A 23603-nucleotide genomic window follows, 5' to 3' on the forward strand; every position below is an offset into this window, starting at 1 on the left:
ATGTCATTCGTCCCTTTGAAAACGCTGTGCGAACGTATTGCGAAATTTTCCCCACGGAAAGATTTTAGTAAGTGAAAATGTTCTGTTCCAAATGTTTCTTTAATTACTGGAATTTTCTGGCTGCGCGACTATGGGATAGCGGAATTATGAATTTTGTAACAGCTGTGCAAAGACTTTCGGATCTTTTCCAGTCGTTAAATGTGCCACTAATGAGATGCGTTATCGTCACACGCAAAAACTGAAGAATACCTAGCACAAGGTTTATATCTGTTCAAAAGCATTCTTCTAGGAGTCTGAAAGATCACCTTGTAGATTACGTCCTAGTCCGGTCTAATGGCCCTTTCGCGGATGATATATCGCGCTTCAAGTTCGAGAGACGAGATTTCTTTGCATCGGCATCGCATAGCTGGGGCAATATTAGTGGAAAAATTAGAAGAGCAGCCAGCTGAAAGAGTAAAAGAAATACAGTTTGGAAAAATTCACGTTGTTTCCCTTCAGAAATCCAGGTATGGAACTACGAAAAGGAATTTGAACAGTTAGCGATTAAACTACTTTTGATCAGAAGTTTAAGTAAAAATAGCATATTAGTTGAGCTAAAACTCGCAAAGGTAACGCGTTCGAATATTTTCACCTAGCCATTTCTCATCTTGAATTTATGATCGGCCGAAGTACGAAGCGTAAAATTTAACAAATCTTTGACGACAAGTGCGAAGCATCGTTGGAGCATCCTCGAGAAATATAAAACGAATGCCTGTTTGCTAACCTTGTCCATTTGTAGTAACTCGAAACTCGTGGAATATGCAATGTTCTATATGTTATACAACTCTAGCATTTCGAACGTTTGCAAGAACCTGTCTGAACTCGTAACTATGAAAAAACAAACGAGAATATCTTACGCTTGGTCTGTCTTATTTGAATTCTAGAGCCATTACTTATACGAACGGTGTATTTCAAATGATTACGTTGATAAACTTATATGAAGTAGCGGGACGAAACTTATGCGGCAATCTAATATAATGCGGAGGAAAGCGGCTTCAATTTGGAAATGCATGCTGGCCGAATACTGTCCAACGTTGGAATAAGAGCGGTTGAAGCTATTGTTCATCATCAATTCATCCTCTACGAATCATAGCTAAACAATCGTAACTATTATATCTGCAATTGGACTACTGCCTTCGTCGCCTTCAATTATATTAACGTAATCTCGATACAGGATCATTGGTAATGTAAGTAGACGAGAGCCAATTTAAGTCTGTCGATAGTTACGTTGTATCTGGAATTATGGAAACTCTAGCAGAAGGCACATCTTCGTGAATTTCATTTCTTTTCACTATTATACGTGAAATAATAGTATTTGCAGCGCTCTATTATCAGCAGACATTCTGCTCGGATAGCGAAACGTTTGGATATTGCAGCAGAACGTTCAGATATCGAGATACTCGGATAATGGTGTTCGGATACGAGAGGTTCTATTATGCTGCTACAAAATTTGAAAGGAAACTGCTATTGTTAAATTCGTCCATAACTCGTACGAAATTAGAAAAATTCATATTAAAACGATAATTATTCTTCCTTGTTGTATGTAACTATTTCTCTAATTTCGACAAATTTTGGAACAAATTTGTAATCGATATGAAATTTCTTGGAATTTAACAGGATAAAACTATAGATTCACTGCGTTTTTGCGCCTTCATTATCGTCTGTGACCAGCACTATTGATTCTTCTCTCTCTCTCTCTCCTTCTCTCTCTCTCTCTCTCTCTCTTTCTAGAATTGAGAAGCAAATTTAGATTAATGTAATGTTAAAATACATACACACACAGATATCATTTTTAAATATTTCACGCGTGTATTGTACGTAATATTTCAATATGCTCAATATGTGAAACAAACATATGCAGGAAGATATAATGTTTTAACTAAGACATAATACAATATGAAAACTTTCATTCTAAACGTGTCACACAATTCCCGGTAATCGGACTGTGGTGAATAAGAGATTAAGTGGCCTTATTTCTCGTTTAAACAAGTGTCATGTACAGCTGTTCAAGAAGTCGAGTTTATGAAGTTGTCGTGCAATAAAGCAACTTTAACTTTGAAATCTCAGTGCACTTACAGTGGAAACCAGTACGGTGCCTGGTCTCAAATCGATTGAAACTTATATTTCAATTGTCTTCTCTCAATTACAGAACCTGTCTTCCCATATCGCATATGCTAATTGTTCTTTATTTATAGTTTAAACAAAATTACGTAGTTGACCAAATAATTTTGTAACGTGCTCGATGGAAACGCGCTATCGCGAAACCAAGGGCCGTTAAACTAATCGAACAAGAAGGATAACACGTGGCCAACGCACTGTTTAAATAAAGAAGAAAAAGAAGAAAATATCAGCGGATCAGCAGCGATTAAATGCCTAATCGATTGAAAATGCACCCTTGTTCATGAGCATTAGGATGCCTAATGGTTTTACGCCGAAAACGATAACAGATTCACATTGTTAGCAAAACGATTAATCGGTTAGAAACTTAAAAATCCGGGGGGAAAATTCGTAAGAGTCGTTTACTAGAATTAGTAGGAAGTACGGAATTAATCATTGCAAGAAGAACGAAGATGTAATCATAAAAATTCCAATTAAACTTCAGTTCGATAAGTAATACAAGAAGTAATCGCGTTGCTCTCGAAAGAAAGTGGAAAAACGCTTTCAACAACAAAGAAGTTAGCCTGAAAGTACACGCATGTATACTGTAACAAGTACTTTTTTTACTTGCACACACGTATATACCCAGCGTTCTTTCAACCCTTTGAATAGTGAAGTGGTTGCTTGACCAAGTCAAGAATACAGATGCCAGGGTTACTGTGACGTGATGTTAAATTATGCAAATAAGAAAAGTGCTTTTTCATGTAAATATGTAGCATATATGTACACTGACGATCACACATTATCATGCAAAGTTGTTCCGCTTCTCTGCTATATACTTTAAACTTTTTAACGTGGTGGAAATTTTGTCCTAAGGCAAGCGACGATATTACGCTGTCGATACTGTTACGTCCACATTTATAGATAAAACACAAACATTTGACGTTCGTATCTGACATGTAGTTGAAATTTTCATTTGTTACATTAATCAATCTCGAGAGTGAAAATTTGCGGAATGGCAGTTTCACTATGAAATAAGAAATCGTTAAACGAAATATATAATAGACACGGCTACAGCAATTGAATAGTAATAAAACATTTACTTGACTTTATTGATTTCTAAAACGAAGAGAGACGTATTGGGACGAAAGTTCACTTATGACAGCATGAACGTAACGTTCTTTGATCCTGAACGTTCAAGGGTTAATACGAATATATCGAAATAGGTTCTGAATAAATTTCTCGGCGAAAATAAAATGAAAAATGATCGAAGGCTACAAAATTGCTTGAATTCATAGGGTTCAAACTTTCAGGAAGTGCAAAGGTCGGGTATGCAACGTACTTAAAAATGTTCTCAAGAGGAAAAGTTCTTTATACACGGAGAAGGATTCTCTTGAAAGACCATGGGAAGAATGTTGTTTTCCTTTCGTTCCAACGAAGAAACGTGTACCAAGTAAGAATTTTACATGTAAAATTAAATTCACCTATCGTGCCATTTTTATCCCACATCGTACCATTTTTCCCTCTCTAGAATCTGTTGATAGAGGAGCTCTAAAACCATTAAAACCCTTGCGCCTGCAAAAGTCAATTCCGATTAGCATAGCTTTTATAATCGTTTTACTTTCAGCCACCTAAGCGAGTCGAATCGTGCTGTGCATTCAGATCGGTTAAAATGGTATGGTGGAAATAGAATATATTAAAATAAAATTCTCCGCTCGATTCCGTCCTCGTACGTATACTAAACATCATAAAGCTCATTAACAATGTAAGCAAGCTTCGTACAAATTATTTGCAAGTTGCGACAACTTTCAACACTGCTCTGTTATATCAATTTGTAGCGTATTAGTGTTGGTTTAGTATTTAATGAACTTAGGAGCTGTTCTAACAACAAATCAGAGTTTTTCAGCGTTTTCAAATGAAATTACTATAAACAGTTGTACTATTCGATAATAAAAAGTATAGCGATCCATAAAGGTACTTGAAAATTTTTGTTCCATATGTTATATGTGCTACAGGAAACTTTTTGAAATTTTAGTAGCAACGAGGTTTGTAAATTGATGAAATTATACTGCTAAAACTTAGAAGCAACATGAAAATGTGTATAAAAAAAAGGTTACAAGTTATTTACTGCAAACAGATATAAATAAAGAAATAAGTATCGGTAAAGTACAAGTTTGAAGTTTAATAGTCTACAGTTTCCCATCTCGTAAATTGAACGTGATTTCTTATGATTGCACGTTTCATAATAAAACTGGATCTTTTCACTGAACTTTCCCTTTGAGTTCGTATAAAATATTTCATCTAATCAGTGATTTCATTTGAACGAGTTATTCATCGAAGAATGTGCGGATACGTAGTACATTTCTATATGAAAAGATATACTGAGACTGAGACCCATCGAATAATTGTCACTTGAAGTGCCTATTTCAAAAGAACCCATTTTAACATCGTGCATAACTAAACAGGCAAAGATAAAAATGCCAGTGTGTACATACTATATAAATGTGCGTATATAAAATTTAGCTGCTTTTTCACAGCAACAGGTTGGAGAAGTTATGAAAATAATATTATAAATCTTAATTTATTACGAATCTACCAAGTAAACATATTTTGGCGTAGTTCGTCTCTAACAACACGATAGATTATCATTAAATATTTTGATAATAGGTATGCTTATAATCGAGGGATTAACAATTACTTGTTTTCAAGCAAGTACACGATATAGTAATTAAACAACAGGGTAGAAAATTACTAATGGTTTGTTATGTGTAATATATTTGTATCAGTTGTCATTCTGTGTGAATTGAAAAATCAAATTGAGAAGTTTTATCGACAAACAAGGAAAAACGTCCGCATTTCCCAAACGTGCCAAAACATCTATTAAAAATGATCGCAAAATTCATTCAACATTCGCTGCCAATTAAGCTAACATTTTATTTCGCTCAGGTACTTGGCAACTCTCAGACAAATATCTGTATTTCGAAACTTTGTTTATTCCACGCTTGCAGCATTGTTTTATTTATTATTATTTTATACTATTTTGGTAAACTCTCATAATATTTTTCAACGATAGTTGTATCGTTGCGTCGAGTATACTTAATTGTTGAACATAATTTCTGATAAGGTCTCTAGATATATTTGTTTGTCCCATTGAATTCTGTGTATTAAATTGGATATTGATTTCACGTGAAAGCTATTACGTGTTCATAAATATCGAATAAACCAAAACGCATAATTGGAAAGACACTGTCCGAAAATCCAAATTTCTATGTTCATGTATATCATAAATTACCGAACCAATCATCATTGTCTGTTTAATTATAGTAATAAACTATTTGATAGATTCATTGTCGGAGAATTACGTAGGTATAAAACATCCAACGGTATTTTATCCGTACAGTTTAACGATCCAGTTTTTATTAATAATCCCGCAAGAAATTGAAAGATGATCCACTTAATTGTTCCACGTTCCGAGTAAATCAATTCCCTGAAACAAACGTTTTGTATACGAAGTAAATTTTTCCCGTGAATATAGAAAGCATTCGTACAGCAACCATTTTCGACAAAAATGTCGCGGTACTTTATTTCAGAAACATTATATCTTCCCTATAATTAACCGAATTATGTAAATGAAACGTTGAAGCAGTTGCACGAAGAAAAAACTACCTGAGGAGCAAACTAGAATTTTGAAACAAGTATCGGAACAAGTAGTTAAGGTCGAATATTTATCTTGCTTAAATATTATGTAGCAGCAAGATAAACGAGCGGATCGATCATTCATTATTCAGCAGATAACTTCCTCTCCACGATTCCGTCTTCCTTGACACTCTCCAATGCTACAAGTGGTAATGCTCAATATGAAATACCAAGATCTTTGTGCGATATAATTACCAATATATCAATCTTTTAGTTTTTCGAAAGTCAACTGTTAAATAAATTTCAACGTTATTCAATTAATAACGATTCACGATTGTTGAGTGTATCAAATATTGTTCAATTGTATAAAAACTAGAATTATATACAATTATCAACCACATAAAATATTATTTAACTATACAGAAAGTAATTCAGGTATTCGTATTTAAAGTAAAGAATATAAAATAGATCACGTTCTTTTTATTTTATCACTAGAATATAGAATTTATTTTTTTATTTCTACATAGAACATGCTCCTTCAAGTAGAAACTAGTTGCTTCGAAAAGAGCAGTCACGTTTAACCGAAAGTCGAATAAATGTTATCGATTGGTCTCACTGACATCTCCTAGTATCGAGTAAGACAGACATTTATATTGTACGTCGCGTCGGTTCGATCGCACAGCAAATATTTCATGTTTGTACACGCCAAGTAAAAGTAGAATCTTTATACACTATACATATACATGGATATATATACATATACATATACATATACGTAAGTACGTTTTATGTAGGAAATTGGCCGATTAATTATTTCGAGGTAAATTGAGCGTATAATTAAAAAAGAAAAAAAAGAATAAAACATAAACTGCATGACACTAGAAGTTGCTAGAAATGTAGTATCACACAGCCATGTAAGTTTCTATCGAAAAAATAAAAGCAATTACAGAGGAAGAATCGTAAAAGGTTTACTGTCGATGATCCAGATATTGGATGCGGTCCAATTGTTATTTCACTCAATTTGATCGCTTGATAACGAACAATGCAATGTGTGCGGATGTGCGGCACGTGCATCTATAAACGACACGTAGGTATACATTGTGTATGTTGATACAGTAAATTTATCTTATCAAGGTGGAAAATTCATAGGTACTACTAATGAAAACCGAAGTTTTGTTACCTATGAACCGATATGACGACAAATTGAGCGCCTAAAATAGCATCTTCAATAAGGGTAGTTCTTCCACGATCTACACTATCGTTTATAAGTATCCAAACGCTTTAATCGATCTATAACGACGGCAAATTAAATTTCACTAAAATGCACGAATTAACGATGGATTACATTCATCATATTAATCAAGTTATTAATCGTATTAAATCAATTTAATCACGTCATAATATCAGTAACAATCTCTCAGAAGGATTAGGTTGAGATTAATTTTCAACGTTTCAAGATCGTATCTATCTTTTTAAATGACATTCTCTATTATTTTATCTTCAAAGAAACTATTGGATGATCTCGATAGTTCATGGCGCAAAATTATTCGCTGCTAAATAAGAGCGTAAGATAATAATGATAAAATAAAAATAATGATTCTTATTCGACGATTCACGAGAGGCTTCCAGAGTGGCGTCGTCTATTTGCAATTATCGGATTGGCGGGGTTCATGCGCTTCTTATCACTTCCGCATTAATTGTAGCATACGCTGCAATGAATGGCTCCTTGTTTCCTACCTTCTAACATTGTCGTTGTATTATTCGCTAAGTAATGTAGCGATATGATGGATGCTTTGCGCATAATACACGCACAGTAAAAGCTATAATCAATAGGATCTTCCCGAATGGGTAGATAGGTTGTGGCGAGCCAATTTCGTGAACAGCTCGTCCGTTCGACGTAACGCCACTTAAGTTACTTCTTCAGAGAACGCCAAGACGTATCGCGTAGCAGGAAAAAAGAAGCCAAATACGTCGGAAGGCATGAAACAAAGACGAACGATCGCAACGTGTGCTCCGATCAATCCGGAAGTGATAAGAAATGTACGAGTCCCTTTCATCTGTCGATTGCAATGTCACGTCTGCCGACGCAAACGTACACTATACCACTTCGAGCACCCTTTGTGACTTGAGAATCGGTGGTCTGCCGTTTTATTTGTCATCGACTTGACCTTGTGCTATAGGTCATTGAAATCTCCTAGATATCTACCATTGTACTGCAGATATGATAAATTGTAGCGTATCGCTAAAAAGCACAATGACGACAAAAAGTATCGACACATGCTCTCGTTTTTTGATAAAACTTGTTTGAAACTTTCTTCTACTTTGATGTCAGCATGCTTTATGGCCTCTTCTACGTCGATCAACTTTTGTGAATGAAATTTTTTTCGTGTCTCTAGAATTAACGAAGATAATCGAGTTACTTTTTATGCGTGCGTACAAGTGTAAATATTTGTGCGTAATTTTACTTTACAGGAGTGTTAAAGATGAATGTAAATATTTAGAAAAGTCTAGACAGACACGCTCGGTTCTTATTTATGTACTTTGGAATATTCCTTTACTTATTAAAGCGTTATACAATTTCCTGATAAAACGACAATGAACGATTAAATAAAGACTTGCCCACTCTGCTTAACGTTTTAAAGTCTTTTCCGCGGAAAAGCTTTAAGACTTTCAAAGAGACGATTTTCAGACAGATACGCTACAATGCTAAGCAAATGAAAAACACCGCATCAAATAAATAACATACATTAAAGTAAATAGTTTAAGCAATTATTACCCGTAAGATATTTCTCGAGATAATATCTTTTCGAGTCTGTCGCGATTTTACAAAAATCTTTTTTTATGACATAAAAATAGAGTAATATATTCTATTGAAAACAAATAAATTTCAGGATATATATATCGTGTCAATAGAGAGTAAAAATTGAAAAATACGTTATCGAAGCCGAAAACAACAGATAGATGCCCTAACTTTTCAGTGATACTGTGATATTTTGCTGCTTTCTATTCAAGTTCGCGTGCATGACGTATGAAACGACATATCTCAGACAGAAACTATTCACACTGGACAAATATTGGTCGAACTTTGCCAACCAACTATGTTAGTCACGCTATATATTGATAAATTGATCAATTGTGCTACTATTATAGTTACGTGAAATTGAAACGATAATCCATCATTGGTTAATAATAATAAGTTCTGTTTCATTGTAATTCCATTAGTCGCTTAATGTTCTATACGATGAAACGTATATAGCGTACATATATACAAGTGTATTTTTCCCTTGATAGTGCTCTGATTGGTGTATATATATATATATATATATATATATATATATATATATATATATATATATATATATATATATATATGCCATGTTTTAGAGCAACTACCGGTATTAAACTTTGAATTGTAAATGAAATAGTTGCACGTAAGTACATAAAGCTGATTGCATTCCTCTCTTCGAATTGCTTTGTCCTAGAGAGTTCAAAACACGCTTAAGCTCACTTTTTACCGATCACGCATGTTTTTGCCTGTTTTCCAGATCGACAGAGTGTAGGTATTCGTCGTAATCTATGGAAGGAAAAGTTTATAAATTAATGTGTCGGAAGATATATTTCATTAATTAAAACGTAAAATGCGAGACTGCACTGACATCGCTTTCTATAATGCCATTAGAAACTTTTCACTGAGCGAGAACGCGAAAAGAATGCACAGTTAAACACGCATTTTATCAACTGCTATTGTTTCCACGGCTATAAACGAGGTACGAAGTTGAAGGTATAGAATCCTTTCCTGTTTCTAGGGTTAATTATAATTTTACTTGATTTGAAAAAAATGCTGAGAAAATTGAGGAAACCAAAGGCAAGTTGAAACAGGCGATAAAGAAAGAAAAGAAAGTTTTAAAGAACAAACGAAGAAAGAGAGTAACCGCGACTACGAATTTTTATGCAAATTCATATTTTCATGAATACAATTAAAGAAATGGAATGTAAGTAATAATAGGATCCGAGTACTTTCAGTGTCTTATATTTTTAGATATTCGCCGCGTTCCCCGCAATTTTTCATCTACAAACGCAGACGAAAGAAAAATAGAGGAAAGTCTAGAAAATCTTATGATAGAAAATTCGTATCTTCGCGAATACAACTAAAAAGATCGAATGTAAGAAGAATGTTATTTCTATTAAATTCCAAACCCTTTTTATACGTTTTTTCGCCTTCGAATTTTTCGTAAACATTTTCAGTATAGCAATAGTTACATTCAGCAGCTGAAAGTAGTTATTTTCTCGTCACAATACCGGACGAAACGCTAACTATAACGTATATTTACGCTTTTATTGGCGTCTTAAGTAACTGTCAGAAAACGTTACGATCCTGCGACATTAACATTTGACATATTGGTCGAGGCTCAGCCTTTATTTCTAAAGTTGGAGATGAACCTGCTAGGATCGATAGTTGGAAACTACTGATCGTTCAGTTATGTTAAAGTTGCCGGAGTATATAATCAAATTTCAATTGTAAACCGTTAGAAAATTTACAATTGATTAGAAGAGAATACGAGCCAGCGTTCCATTATGATTTCAAATCTATCGAACAGCACACGGAAAACAATCACGTGGCTGGCGATTGTAAACCGTGAGAGATCAGTCGTTGTTCGAACAATTTGATGACCTATTATACGACAGAAATCACCGATAATAAAAGAAAATTGCGAGAAAAAACATGATGTGAATATTTGAAGGAAATTCACAAATTCCACTAAAGTCAGCAATTTTTAATAAAATTGTTAAATATTCCTTCGATATTGTTCGATAAATGCTGCTTAGATATTTTATTAATACTTAGAACTATCGAATATTAGCGAGTATTGATGAATAATTAAGATTATCAAGAAATATAATTAATTAGAGGTACATAATACTTAATGGACCGTAATTATCTTAGTAGTAAATCCAAAATTCTTCATCGTGTTTTATATTTTGAAGAGCAAAAACCGGTTAACGTATAATATTAAAATATGTGAAAATACAGTTAATATTAATTAAATAAGTTAACGACTCAACAAATAGAAGATTGTTGTATGTTTCCACCAAGAGAATGCTAATTGACAGAAATTCAATGGATTTTCGATTAAAGCGTCATTATTATCACATTATGAAGAATGTACGAACTTACAAACCACTGAGAATCAATTTCATGCTGTTTTTAAAACATCCCTCTCTTTCCAGAACTATGCGAATAATCGTTTGTGAGTAAATAGCTATTTCATTGTTTCGCTTAACAGACAATTATGGTATGTTGTGCTGTGTAATTAAAACGCAAATATCATACGTTTGAAAGAGTCCAAATCATGCAAAACTCTATATTAAAGACAGATTACTTAAATTATAAAGTAGATGCGATTAAATATCGAATGCTTATTAGATAAAATTTCAATTAGTTTAATCCTCCATCGTGCTTACTGTAGCGTTGTATAATTACTGCTATCTAGATTCCATTTCAAACTCTTACTCAACTTTTTCTTTCCTTTTGTGTTCACCATGGCTAATAAACTCAAGTCGGTACTACAAAGTAAGAGAAAAAGTAAGTCTAAGAAGGATAGAAAGATAATTGTGGGAATACAACAAAGTTATCAATGAAGGTACAGTTGACAGAAGTAAACAATCTAAATTGCATTAAGTAAAAATTATTACATCCATTGGAAAATTAACGAGTCATTCAAATGACGTAATTGCTCAAACACATACTCTAATGTTAATTTTGTGTGCTATATCTCTCTCTAAATTCTCTTTGATTAACGCTATGAAAGCTAGAACATAGTAAATGAACGTTCATGCAAACGTTTAATGAACTCTTTTGCAAATATCGATATTGACCAAAAATTAAGAATCAAACGACATCTTGTATTAATTTGTCTACGTTTTTATCGTAGTAAAGTATCATTTAACGTACTGGCGAGGTATCTTTATGATAATGTTGTTTGACAACTAAGAAAATATCGAATTATCGTTCAACACGGGCCAATAGCTACGTTACTCTGCTTTCGCTTTAAAAAAGCTCTTTGTCCACGAAAAAGTAAAACATCGCGGTAAATGTCGTCTAGGAAAGGTATCGAGGAACTTTTAGTTTCAAAGTTCGAAGTCAATAGAACGTTTATGGAAGCGTCGTGAATTGAAATTAGAAAAAGAAATTCAAAGGCGTGCTGGAATTAATTAACAGTTACGCCTTCAAAGGCTTGCAATGATAGATCCTTAAAGCGAAAACTTCTATCTCGAGTTCGAATATTTCGAAATCGGATCTAGTGAACGCTCGATCGAGTTTCTATTGATTAAGATACAGCAATCGTTTCGATGACAACGAATAGCGGATGCTGGTCTCGCGGTACAATGCCGTAAAACTTGTTGGCAAGAAAAATGAAAGCGCGGAAAGCCTGGCAACGCGAATCGACATGCACGTCTACTGTATGAATACGACTAGAGACACGGATATGTCCAGTTTCGTCGGTTTCAAAGGTTACGAAAAGAGAGTAGAAAATTTCTCTCCTTACTTTCTTTCGCAGTCTTTGTCGAAGCTTATTCAGGAAACAGCGAGGACGACGAATAATACGCGCGTTGCATTTACGTCTTTTCACCGCGGCAGACTGGTCCGTCGCACCGTTGGCTACAAATTTCAGAAAGAATGCTATTTACGACGAAGCTTTGCAACGACAATCACGATCACTAAAGGCGAATAGATGAAAATAACAGGCAACTACTAGCAAAATATGGACGTTTCTTTCGATGTGAACGTACGCTGATCGTCCAGGATGCCGACGTCGCTGCTGACGTTGACGACGCTGTCCTGTCTATCGCTTCAGAAAGCCGGAGAAGGGAGGAAAAGCTGCTCTTTTTCTCAGTGGCGCGCTATCTTTCTTTCTCTGTCTTTCTCCTGTTTCCCCGAGTTCTCCACTTCTCGTACTCCACTCTCTTTCGCCAGTCGCCTTGCTCGCTGGTGCCGCGCGCGCCAGGGAATGATCACGCTCTCTCCCTCTCTCTCTTTCTCTTTTTACCCTTACATACACACGCACACACACACTCCCTCCCTCCCTCTCTCTCTCTTCCTCTCTCTCTCTCTCTCTCTCTCGCCTTATCGTTCGTTCTTTGTCACTGATACGGGAAAAGCAACATAGCGACAACGTCGTCCACGAAAGGGCTCAGGGGAAGGAAAAAAGCAACGAAACTAGGAACGCGACACCGGTACCACGGGGTGGACTGAAGTCCCTACGAGCGCCGGTCAGATTCTTATAGCTGGCATCGGGGCGCAAGCGCTGATCGAGCTTCTCGCCGCCTAGGGATGGGCCGCCGGTACGTTTCGAAAAGAGGTGTTGATCCTCTTCTCTCGGCCGATCGACTTTTCATCGCAGGATGAGCCACGAAAACAGCTTCCCGATAACCTTCCTTACTCTCCTGGTCTTTTCCCTCATTTTCTTTGGAGCCACGAGATATCCAAGACAAAGTTCACTCTGGCCATCCCTGTCGATATCACCATACTCGGTACTCTCGCACTGCGTCAAATGTTATTGTAGAAATTGCAACCCGTCCATTGCCTGTGGCATGTACCAGCGACTGTGTTTGTCATCGTCTAACATCGATGAATCAAACATACCGAATCGATAGACGTTGCTACCTGGAACGTGTTCGCGCTGGACCTCGAAAAAGATTCGAAAATGATCATTCGTACGAAGGAGATGGAACGTAGAATTAAAAGCATAGCAACTGCTACGAGAGAGAACAGAGAAATTCGATTTTCTTTTCCATTTTGAATATGATATCGAGATAGCCTATTTGCGGATTTCACTTATCGTTAGTATCAAGCGATTATTAATTTGAGTAATTCAGCGTTGAAAGGAATCTAGAAAGCACTCGTCTTTTGTCTTTTTAACAAACGTTAGATGAACGTAAATACTTTTTAACGTAAATACGATCGTAGCTCTTAGCTTTCTTTTAATAGTGAATATTTTAACAATACATGTTCTTTCAATATTGAATATTTTATATCAGATGAATTTGTTATCAGATGCTATTTAGAATGCTTTCAAGGAATGAATATCGAGGCATATAGGATTAAACAGTATCCAATTAAGAATGGTAATAAGTAAGGACAATATGAAAGTTAACGAACACTGCTTTTGTTCGTACGGATCTTCTGCTCTCAAAAATAAATCAACAAATATCGACACATACGCGCAATTCTCTGTATCTTGCTTGTTGACGCCATACGTTTATACTTTCCCCGTTGTTGTTTGCTTTTAATTAAAATAAACAAGGAGTTGCTCTCGAACGATCAAGTTTCTAAATTCTGACGCTCGATGACATTCTAAATATTCCTTCTTGTAGTTTATATATATATATAATAAAATTATATAAACAACTAATTTGTCTTTTGGAATAAAAAATTGTTTCTTTTCTAATCTGATTTGAGAAGGTAAAATCCTCGAGTCAGATTACAAAAGTCCCTTTAACAAAAAGATTTGATCACATACGTCACATATGCTAAAAATGTAAAAAATAGCTTTTTATGGAATCGGTGGTTAAGTTAGTAAAGCAATCCATTTCAGGGTTTTGGTTAAGTGCTACGTTGTTACTCACAGTCATCTCAGAATCAGTAGAACGTACTTCTGTCTTCTCTATTCTGTGACAGACCCTCTAGGAACAATGTTTCCCATTTTTCAAAGTAACGCAACATCAGCTTACTTGCCATTTATAAACTCCTTCGCACATTTTCCAAACTATCGATCTTATGACATCCGTTATTAGTCATTCCTGATCATCTGAATTGCTCATGGTTTACAGGCGTTCCTTGTACCTACATACAGAATGAATTTATGCCGTAAATCGTACAAAAGTAAAATTTCCAACTACCTTCGACGACCTTTTTAAACATATGTCGTTGTAATACAAAATTAAAGTTTCAAACGTTGATCGAATCAGTATATGAATTCCAAGTTTTCTGATATTGTACAATTTATGATGTGTTTACGCAAAATTTAAAGATGCAAAAATCTACAGATTATGCAAAAATATATAAAGTACAAAAAGTACTGCATCCGTTTTAATTTTTAATAGATACACTGAATCATCACTTAGTTTCTATTTCGTAAACCGAGTTCATAAAAATATGAATTTGTACAAAAGTCTGCAATCCGCTGTGAACCAATAAATATTAGTAACTTAATGCATTATTTATCAATTCAGTTGAGAATTATTTTTGCCTTAATTTATTACATTACGTAGAAAGGAAGACTAAAATCTTTTCATACAGAGGACGAAATTTACGAGTAACGGAAACCAATAAATTTACAAATAAATGTTCATATTGCATACCATATATGAGACAGATAATCGATATGAAAAACGCAACATCACTTTTAATTAGAAGTATGAAGTATATAAAATAAGATTAATGCTGCCGCTGTTCACCTCGACTTTAAAAATAATTATTATGAATGTTGAATACGTGAGAGGCATAATTATTAACATTTACTTAGTTATAATCACGCTATATAATACTAAGCATATACCATTTTCCAACAAAGTATAAAATGAAGTGGGCATTCATGCTGCAGTAGAAGAATACTGTAAATGTTGGCAATTGTGTAGAAGATTGATGATCGACTGTACAAATTCTTTCACCGGGTAATGTTCTGCTTCCCTTGAATCTTATGATCTTCGATGGATTAACTACTACCGATTTTTCATCTTCAAATTTAGAAGACGGTTTTTCCTAAAAAAATATTTTCAGATAAAGACAGAAAAATGGAGCTTGAAATCATTTTTTTTTCTCTTGATTATGAATATAACTTTTTTTAAAGAATATAAAAATTACCACTTGAAGCTTCCAACTTCTTTCCTTTGAAAGAAAAAGAAACATTTTTCGTTCAGGATAAGTTTAATCTAAAATATGATAGAACGATTACGCGATAAATATGAAAGTAGCAAATATTCTAGCTTCAGCTACATTTTGTAATATTACTCGAGTAATTAACGAAGCTAATTAGAACTTGCACACATCTGTCTTTTTAATAATGTTAATAAATGTCGTAACTCATTTAGGCGTCTATTTATTTAGTAAATTTAAAGTTTTATTTTTCGTAGTCCGTCACAATTCCTAAATAGTCTTATAATATCTGAAAATATAACTCTGTCAGCTATTAAAAGTTAGTCTTTCGAATCGTCCTCGCCATCAAGGATGAGCATTTCATATCTTTTTGCCGGTAATTAAGTTATCTGAAGTAGGTATAATTTCATTTTGTAATTCGTACTAACTTTCAAAATTAGTACACGAATGTTCTTATGAAATCTTACTATGATTTAAATTTGTTATTACATATTAGCAAATCATGAAATATCTTCAAGTTTTAAACGAACAAAAATATTCTATAAACTATCATAAATAATACATTGTTCTTAATAAATGAACTACCGCGTAGCCTCGTTTTGATTAAAGTTCTTAAAATAAAATGGAAGAAAATTGTTTTCTACGGAGAATTGCGATTCCATTGAAAATTCTCTACCCTTTCTTCTCTTATCTGATGTAAGAAAAATATAATAGTTCTCGGAAAATAGAAAGTATCAAATGAATAAGAAGCATGTAGAAGAATTTCTCAGGCAAAAATTCCTCGTATTATATTCGGTACACAAGATCCAAAGGTAAGTCTCATTAGAAAACCGCAGATATCAGCAGCACGACTTTGTTAATTAACGATACTTGTTTCAACAGAAAGTTATCCGAAAATTGTCAAAGTTCTCAAGGCGACAAATAAATGTTTTTGTCAATAATTTAGCTGCCATTTAAACGCCAATGTACTGCAATATCTGATGTCATTAAGGGCACTTCGCTATCTTGAATTTAGGTGGAGATTCGCACTTCAGCATACTATCAGTGTTAGGGAGATCCTATATTCGTACTTCGCACCTTATTGTTTGCCTTTCCTACATTATCACAGCGCTTCATATTTATAGGTACTTATATCCTAATATCATTATTCAGCTCTTATTTCTCTGATCCTTCGTATCTGTTCCCAAATTTTAATAATTTAAATAATTTTTCATAAGAATTAAATCTAATGATGCCTAATTTTTTTAGTGTTCCAAGCTTCGAAAAGAGAAAAGAAAAGTTTAGGATACTTAATCGTATCTTTACTATATTATGCGGTCAATTTCTAAATAAAAAAATAAAATCCGTTTTGAAAATATTCAGAAATGAAATTCGATGAACTCGGTGTATAAAAGACTCAGGTTCCATCAATTTCACAAATGAATGAATCAATTCATTGTATAATATATAATAATGTGCGCAATTAATGCTTTTTATTTTATAAATACCAGTTTCATATGTGAATGGATATCTGCATAAAATCGTATATCTGCGTACTAAGAAACGTACACGCATATGTGCAGAAAGTTCACGGAAGACAATTTTCCTTTCTTTTTCTTTTTTAATAACGCGTTGCATACAAGTGACCTTAACTATTTATGTTACTATCTACGTGACTCAAGAACACCTTGTCATCTTTATCCCCGGGGCAACTAATAGCCTCGATTCTCGAAATGTCGTGATAAGTACTGGCCTTTAACCTGACCAAGCTAACTTCCCTTTATACAGATCGAGAGTACTAGTAAAAGATTTTATTTTATGACATAATTGCATTATAACTTGCTCTTTTAACATTTTCCGATAACAATGATCAAAGTTATATATGTTCGCATATTGTTTTAAATAAGCGTTTGTTACTTAAACGATAGTGTGTACACATATGTATATATAATAATGAATTTCATTTCAAAATTGAAATCTATGTATATACTATTCTGTCACTCTATATTTTTCTGTGTTAACCTTTACGGCTATAATAGTACACTCAACAAATTATATTTTACTACTTTTGTTAAATACTCTATAAAAAATCAATTTTTTGAATATCGTGATCAAAAACATAGAGAAATATACAATAACTTAATACTTAACGGTTATGTATCCTCAATCCACACAATTAATATTTATGCAGTTTAGGGTCGTCATCGTAAAAAAGCGAAATGTTTATATCGTAAATCCTTCCTTTCGTAAATATACTGTATCGTAAATATACTATGTATTATCTGTCACATTTTTATCCATAATAATATTATAAAATAATAAAATAAAAGTAAAATACCAGACAATTGTTGCTACAATTTTTGAATGTCCGACTTTCTGCTGTAAACTTCAGTCCACTACATTGTCCAGGAAAATACACATATGAATTATTCCATTTACACATATTTCTTCGATTCATTCGATAATAAATATTTAATTAAAAAGGAAATAACATCGACTGCAATATAAAAATGTCAACATTTAAAATCATTTTCTAATAAGAATATCTATTCAAATACCTTTCAAAATTTTATAATTTCTCTTGACGAAGTTGAAATTCAAAATAAGTATTTGTTTAAAAACAAACTGCATATATGTGTAACTGCATTCACTCGTAAAGTATCATGCTTGCTTTAAATTTATGTTCTGTTTGTAAAAAAAAATGTACATAGCACTTAAATGAAATGGAAATCATCAAAATTAATTAATCGATACAAATTACACTCCTCTAATTTATTGTACGTTTATATCTAAAATGATACGCGTCAGATGTCGCTTCAGCATACGCGTGAACTATAAGCTTTATCTATAGTTAATGACTGAACTTTATGTTGACTGACGGTGATGTCCCATAGGAAACAAGACGCTAACCAGAAAATGTGAAATGCATTTATTTCTAAGTGAGCACGAACGTTGTGAAAATCTTATTTTACTAGTGTTAGGATATCGAAGGTAACGATGAATTGGGAAATTAGCTGTGCCGACATGTGTCGAGCGTGCATGAAAGTTGACGGCGTTCTTCTTCCTATGTACGATGATGACACGATTAGTCAAAAAAATTTGCCTAATAAACTTGCAGAGCTTGCATCGATAGAGGTTAGTTATAAAATATCATTTGGTTAATATATTTTCTGTTTCTTGCTTTGTTAAGTAGTCAGTCATTCTTTTATTATAGTTAATCGTGCATAAATTTGTAATTTTGTAACATAACCTTAAAATGGTGTCATCAAATATTCATTTATTAGATATACCTGCTATTTATTTTGCGATAACAAGATACAGATGTTTAAATGGAAAAAATAAACTTTGTAATTAAATTCAATTGAATGACATTTATTCCATTGTAATCTAAATTTTTAGGAATAAACAAGTCGAACAAGATTAATTTATGTTGTTATATAAAGTATTACAGTAAAGTTTTACATGTAGGATTAAAGTTACAAAAGAGATAGTTATAATAACATTATATACTAATGTGTTGGTTAATTGTATTATGAATACAATGAATGTATTATGAATATAAATAGAATTTCAAAGTAAAATGTGAGTTACTTTTTCTTGTATTAGATTTTAAATTGACTAATGAGATATAATACAAGAAATGTTAAATAGGAAACTTGTTTCGTATTAACTATACTGTATAAGTTATATTATACATATCAGCTAACTTGGTTAATATAGTTTACTTTTTTTAAATAGATTGACAGGTTCGATGGGTTACCAAATATGCTTTGCGCAAAGTGTGCTTATCGCACAGATGCATTTTATGATTTCAAGTTGCAAGTTCAAGCTACTGAAAGGAAACTCCGCAAAATGTTTGAAACACAAATTCGCTATAACATAAAGGTAAGATACCTGGCCTTTGTAATTATATAATTAAGATTACATTATTTTACAATGTAGTGATTTTCTTATGTTAAAAAGTTTTGTAAATGCAAAAACATGTTTTTGATCTTCATATGTTATACTTTTTAACCTAAATACTGTTAGTTCATTAATATTGGAGTTATAAGTTCTAGTTGCATAATACATACAAAGACAATGCTTTGTTATGTAATGTCGACATAACTGATTAACATTACTAATTTTTCGATTTTAATTCTATTACCTTGTTCATTCTCAGTAAATAGTTAATTTTCATAGATGTCTAGTGTAAATAAAAGAAAGTGTAAACACATGACGTTAATATAGGTATATGTTAATATTGAATGTTAATGAATTTTATTTATTTGCAGACATGTAATTACATTTACTTAATTTCTGTTTGCTTGCAAATATATGTATAAAGTAGTACTGAATAAATTATAATGATCAGTGACTTATATTGAAAATAATGATGTTTTAAGAAGCTAAGGCAGTTGAAAGGTTATTATTAAAATGCATTAATTAAATTAATTTGATTAATCATTTAACATTAAAATTAATGCAGGTGTATACTAAGTACAAAATTTGATATGTTTCATAATTCTACAATTCGTTATCAAAAATTCGTGTCCAACTTTTATATTTTTAAACAATATTTTATACTTGTTTCTTTTGTTACTACGTACAAAATATACCGGTGATATGGAACGAAATTTATTTGTTGCGTATACTAATTAATATTTAGTAACAAGCTTACCGTTTCGCTCCAATTATAATTTAATCATGTAAAAAGAGCTTTGCAGTTGTATATTTTATTACGAATAAATCAGTTATATATTGAAAAAGTAGCCTTAGAAATCATTTGTACAAGGATGTATCAAATACAAAGATATTAGTATATAAATAGTAAGAGAATAAAATCTTTCGGGATGATAATAGTACGATACGCTCGTATTTAAGCAACCAGTATTCAAAGAGTGAAGAATAATTTTTATTTTATTTGATTGTTCTTATTATATTATCTTCCCATAAAGGTTACCTTCCTTGTATCGATCCAATCTCAGCTATATGCTTGCATTTTCTTAATTTCGTTAACTTCGTCATAGCATGTAATTGCACGTAATGTGGAAGCATTAACATCGTTCCCAACTTGTTGGTATTGCCTTTCAGGAGGAGGCAATGGGCAATGATTTTGAACAAGACTGTTCAGAACAATCAGACGAATTGTTAGAAATTAAACTATTAGATAACAAAGAAGATATTAAGCCTATCATTGATGTGGATAGTTCGGAAGAATTTTTGTCCGAGCGAATTACTATAAACGACAAAGAAGAGCAAGCGTTAGAGCTCGACGTGTCCGAACTGGTAGAAGAAAATGGCGAATTTAACAAGGCTGGCATATCTGGATTAAAAGGTATTATCATTTCGAAGCTGTCAGGAGCAGAGATCGATCAAGACAAACCGCTGAAAAACGAGATACCTGATGAAATTTCGAAAATTTTGGAATCCCAGCAGCTAGATTATACCATAATGTATATACCGGAAGATGTTTCTTTAGAGCACGTAGAGCATGTGAATACGCAGAATACGCTTTCTTGCGATACTGTGATTAAATTAGAAGATAGCAAAAAGATTACCGAGGCTGACTGTAATGGGGAGCTCCTACACGAAACTGTGGATAACGAAGAATTTTTAGATGCCGTGTGCAACGAGAAGATTGTGGAATCAAGGGGGGAAGATAATAAAATCAGCGACGATGAGGTGGCCTGGAAACCTACGATTCCGGAAGAAAAATCGATGGAAAGACTAAACGAGAAAAACATACAAAAACATTCTCCGGAATCGAATCAACAGCCAGAAGAGAGCGACGACTCTGACTCTGATTATTTTGTCGACCCGAAAGATAATATATTAGGTAGCTTGAATGATACAATAACGAGAATAAAGGAGATAAAACTCGAAGACGATGTGATACAGTATCAGTGCACTCTATGTTTGCAAAATTACGATAAGCTGACCGGTGTCTTGTTGCATACTATAGACAATCATGTGCCGAGTAGCGGTCCATTCTTTTGCGTGGTATGCGAGAAAGACTGCCAGAGTCATAGAGAATTGCGTGCGCATGTTAAAACGCATAGAGGCCAGTTCCCTTATTCCTGTTTCATATGCAATAAAGCTTATACGATGAAGAGGTATTTAAAGAGGCATATGGTGTGTCATACGGAGTTTCATAGGCATCGTTGTCCAAAATGTGGCCTCAGATTCAAGGTTAAATCAGAGTTAGAAACTCACATTACGACACACATACGCGGTGCGCCTTACTCCTGTAGTCAATGTCCACGACTGTTCAATCATAAAGGTAACTATAAGCGGCACTTGATTACACACTTGGATCCGCAAGGTCTTCACTTACCCAAGTACCCCTGTAAAGTTTGTGGAAAAAGATTTCTAAATAATCGCACTTTAGAGACACATATGCGCGTTCACACAGGTGAAAAACCGTTCAAATGCGAGATATGTGGACGATCGTTCTCTCAACAAGGAAATTTGTTGAATCATGTAAGAATCCACTCAAACCCGCGAAGCTACACGTGCGAGGTTTGCGGAAAGCGATTCAACCAAAGGGCCACTCTGAGAGATCATAGTCTTCTACACACTGGGGAAAAACCATATGTTTGTAATGTTTGCGGAATAGCGTTTACTTTTAGTGCCGCGTTGAGACGCCACATGTGGACTCATACTGGTGGAAAACCATTCGGATGTGAAATTTGTAGTGCTCGTTTCGTGGGCAAATATGATTTACGACGACATATGAGGATACACACGGATAGACCGAGAACGAAACGAAGAAAAAACGTGATCAAATCGAACAATGAACAGGAAGGAGCAATTAAAGAAGAAGATGTTACAGTTTCGGAACATCCTGATACAGAGACCGTTTTAATAGAGCAAGTTTTGTTAACGCAAAACGTTACGCAGGTTGTGCAACAAGAGTCTGAGAAGGAAAATGTCGATGCTCTTTTTAATCTTATACAATATGGTTAATAGAACCTCTTCTTTTTACCACACTTGGATCACATAAGTACTGATTCTAACTTTTTAATTTAATAATATTTATTAATATTAATTTAATAATATTAATATTAAGAATACGCAGTTTTTTGTTTGGTAATTAATTATCATAAACATTAATTGAAAAATATCAAAAAGGCGTCTCAAAATTGCCCATAATACGTAATTTGAAGGTATGATACAAAATTGTTATTATAAACTTTATATTTGAAAATACTACGTTACTATATTTTCAGAAAATGTATATTTTTGTCAAATAAATGTATATTGTTATTATTTAACGTTAACAATGAATATTCGTGATTCTAGAAATTTGTGATCTTAGATGTTAGAAAGTAAAAGACATATGCTATCTATGATTTTTATTGATAATATTTTTCTCATGAAGCTTATCTTTGAAAATTTCTTATTTTCACAAACTCTTCATCCACGTAGATGTAACACAGCAAAAATATTTAAACGTTATAAATTATGTACACTTTCATTTTTAGTTCCATTTGAATCAATATGGAAAGGTATTATAGAGATGTATTTTAGTTGACTAAGATGTGTTGATGTGTAAGTTAGACAATTATGTTTATCCTCTATTCTCTTATCATCATGCACGTGAGTATACACAATAGATATATACAATAGATCCACAATGATGTGATCCACAAAATATAATTATATATTTCAACACATTTGCTGTTTGTGTTCCTATATCATGAGTTTGTAAAATAAATGCATCATCGTACTAATTTATAGATATATTTCACGGCAGTATCTGAAAAATGAGCGAATGTATATGACAACAAAATGGATCATTGGAAAACGTATAAGCATGTTTCAAAATTGTTATTGATCAGCGGTAAAAGTATGAATGAAAAATGTAATGTATAAGATAATAGTGAAAGTTATTTATATTATATTATTTATTAATATTAGACACGTGTAGTATGAGATAAATATAAAATATGTACTTTGAAATACCAAAATATATAGATCATAATTCATTTTA

General features: G+C 33.3%; 2 protein-coding genes and 1 long non-coding RNA gene across 8 annotated transcripts in view; 1 reads left to right on the plus strand and 2 right to left on the minus strand.

The window, feature by feature from the left end:
• Positions 1 to 12306, minus strand: part of LOC126872926 (uncharacterized) — a 171686-nt gene extending 159380 nt beyond the window's left edge. The window contains exon 1 of the long non-coding RNA XR_007692252.1: positions 12291 to 12306. This is a non-coding gene — a long non-coding RNA (uncharacterized LOC126872926). The remainder of the gene's footprint in view (positions 1 to 12290) is intronic.
• LOC126872903 (metabotropic glutamate receptor 8-like) overlaps positions 1 to 13029 on the minus strand; it is a 41150-nt gene extending 28121 nt beyond the window's left edge. For 2 of the 5 annotated variants that reach the window (XR_007692235.1, XR_007692236.1), the window contains exon 1: positions 12565 to 13029. The gene's annotated coding sequence lies outside the window, so the exon portion shown is untranslated. The remainder of the gene's footprint in view (positions 1 to 12564) is intronic. The other 3 variants (XM_050633148.1, XM_050633147.1, XM_050633149.1) reach the window with 3 other exon arrangements.
• Positions 13030 to 18470: 5441 nt separating this feature from the next.
• On the plus strand, positions 18471 to 23603 carry LOC126872907 (zinc finger protein 660-like). Of its 2 annotated transcripts, XM_050633162.1 has the most exons (3): positions 18471 to 18763; positions 19367 to 19513; positions 20702 to 23603. In XM_050633162.1, exons 1-3 carry the CDS (start codon positions 18626 to 18628, stop codon positions 22574 to 22576), a joined length of 2160 nt encoding a protein of 719 aa, XP_050489119.1. In that variant the 5' UTR covers positions 18471 to 18625; the 3' UTR covers positions 22577 to 23603. The 2 variants fall into 2 exon arrangements, with proteins under 2 accessions (XP_050489119.1, XP_050489120.1); XM_050633163.1 differs by lacking the exons at positions 18471 to 18763; positions 19367 to 19513 and adding an exon at positions 19906 to 20032.

The sequence above is a fragment of the Bombus huntii genome, chromosome 14 (assembly GCF_024542735.1).
Source record: "Bombus huntii isolate Logan2020A chromosome 14, iyBomHunt1.1, whole genome shotgun sequence".
In the NCBI taxonomy this organism is placed as follows: Eukaryota; Metazoa; Arthropoda; class Insecta; order Hymenoptera; family Apidae; genus Bombus; species Bombus huntii.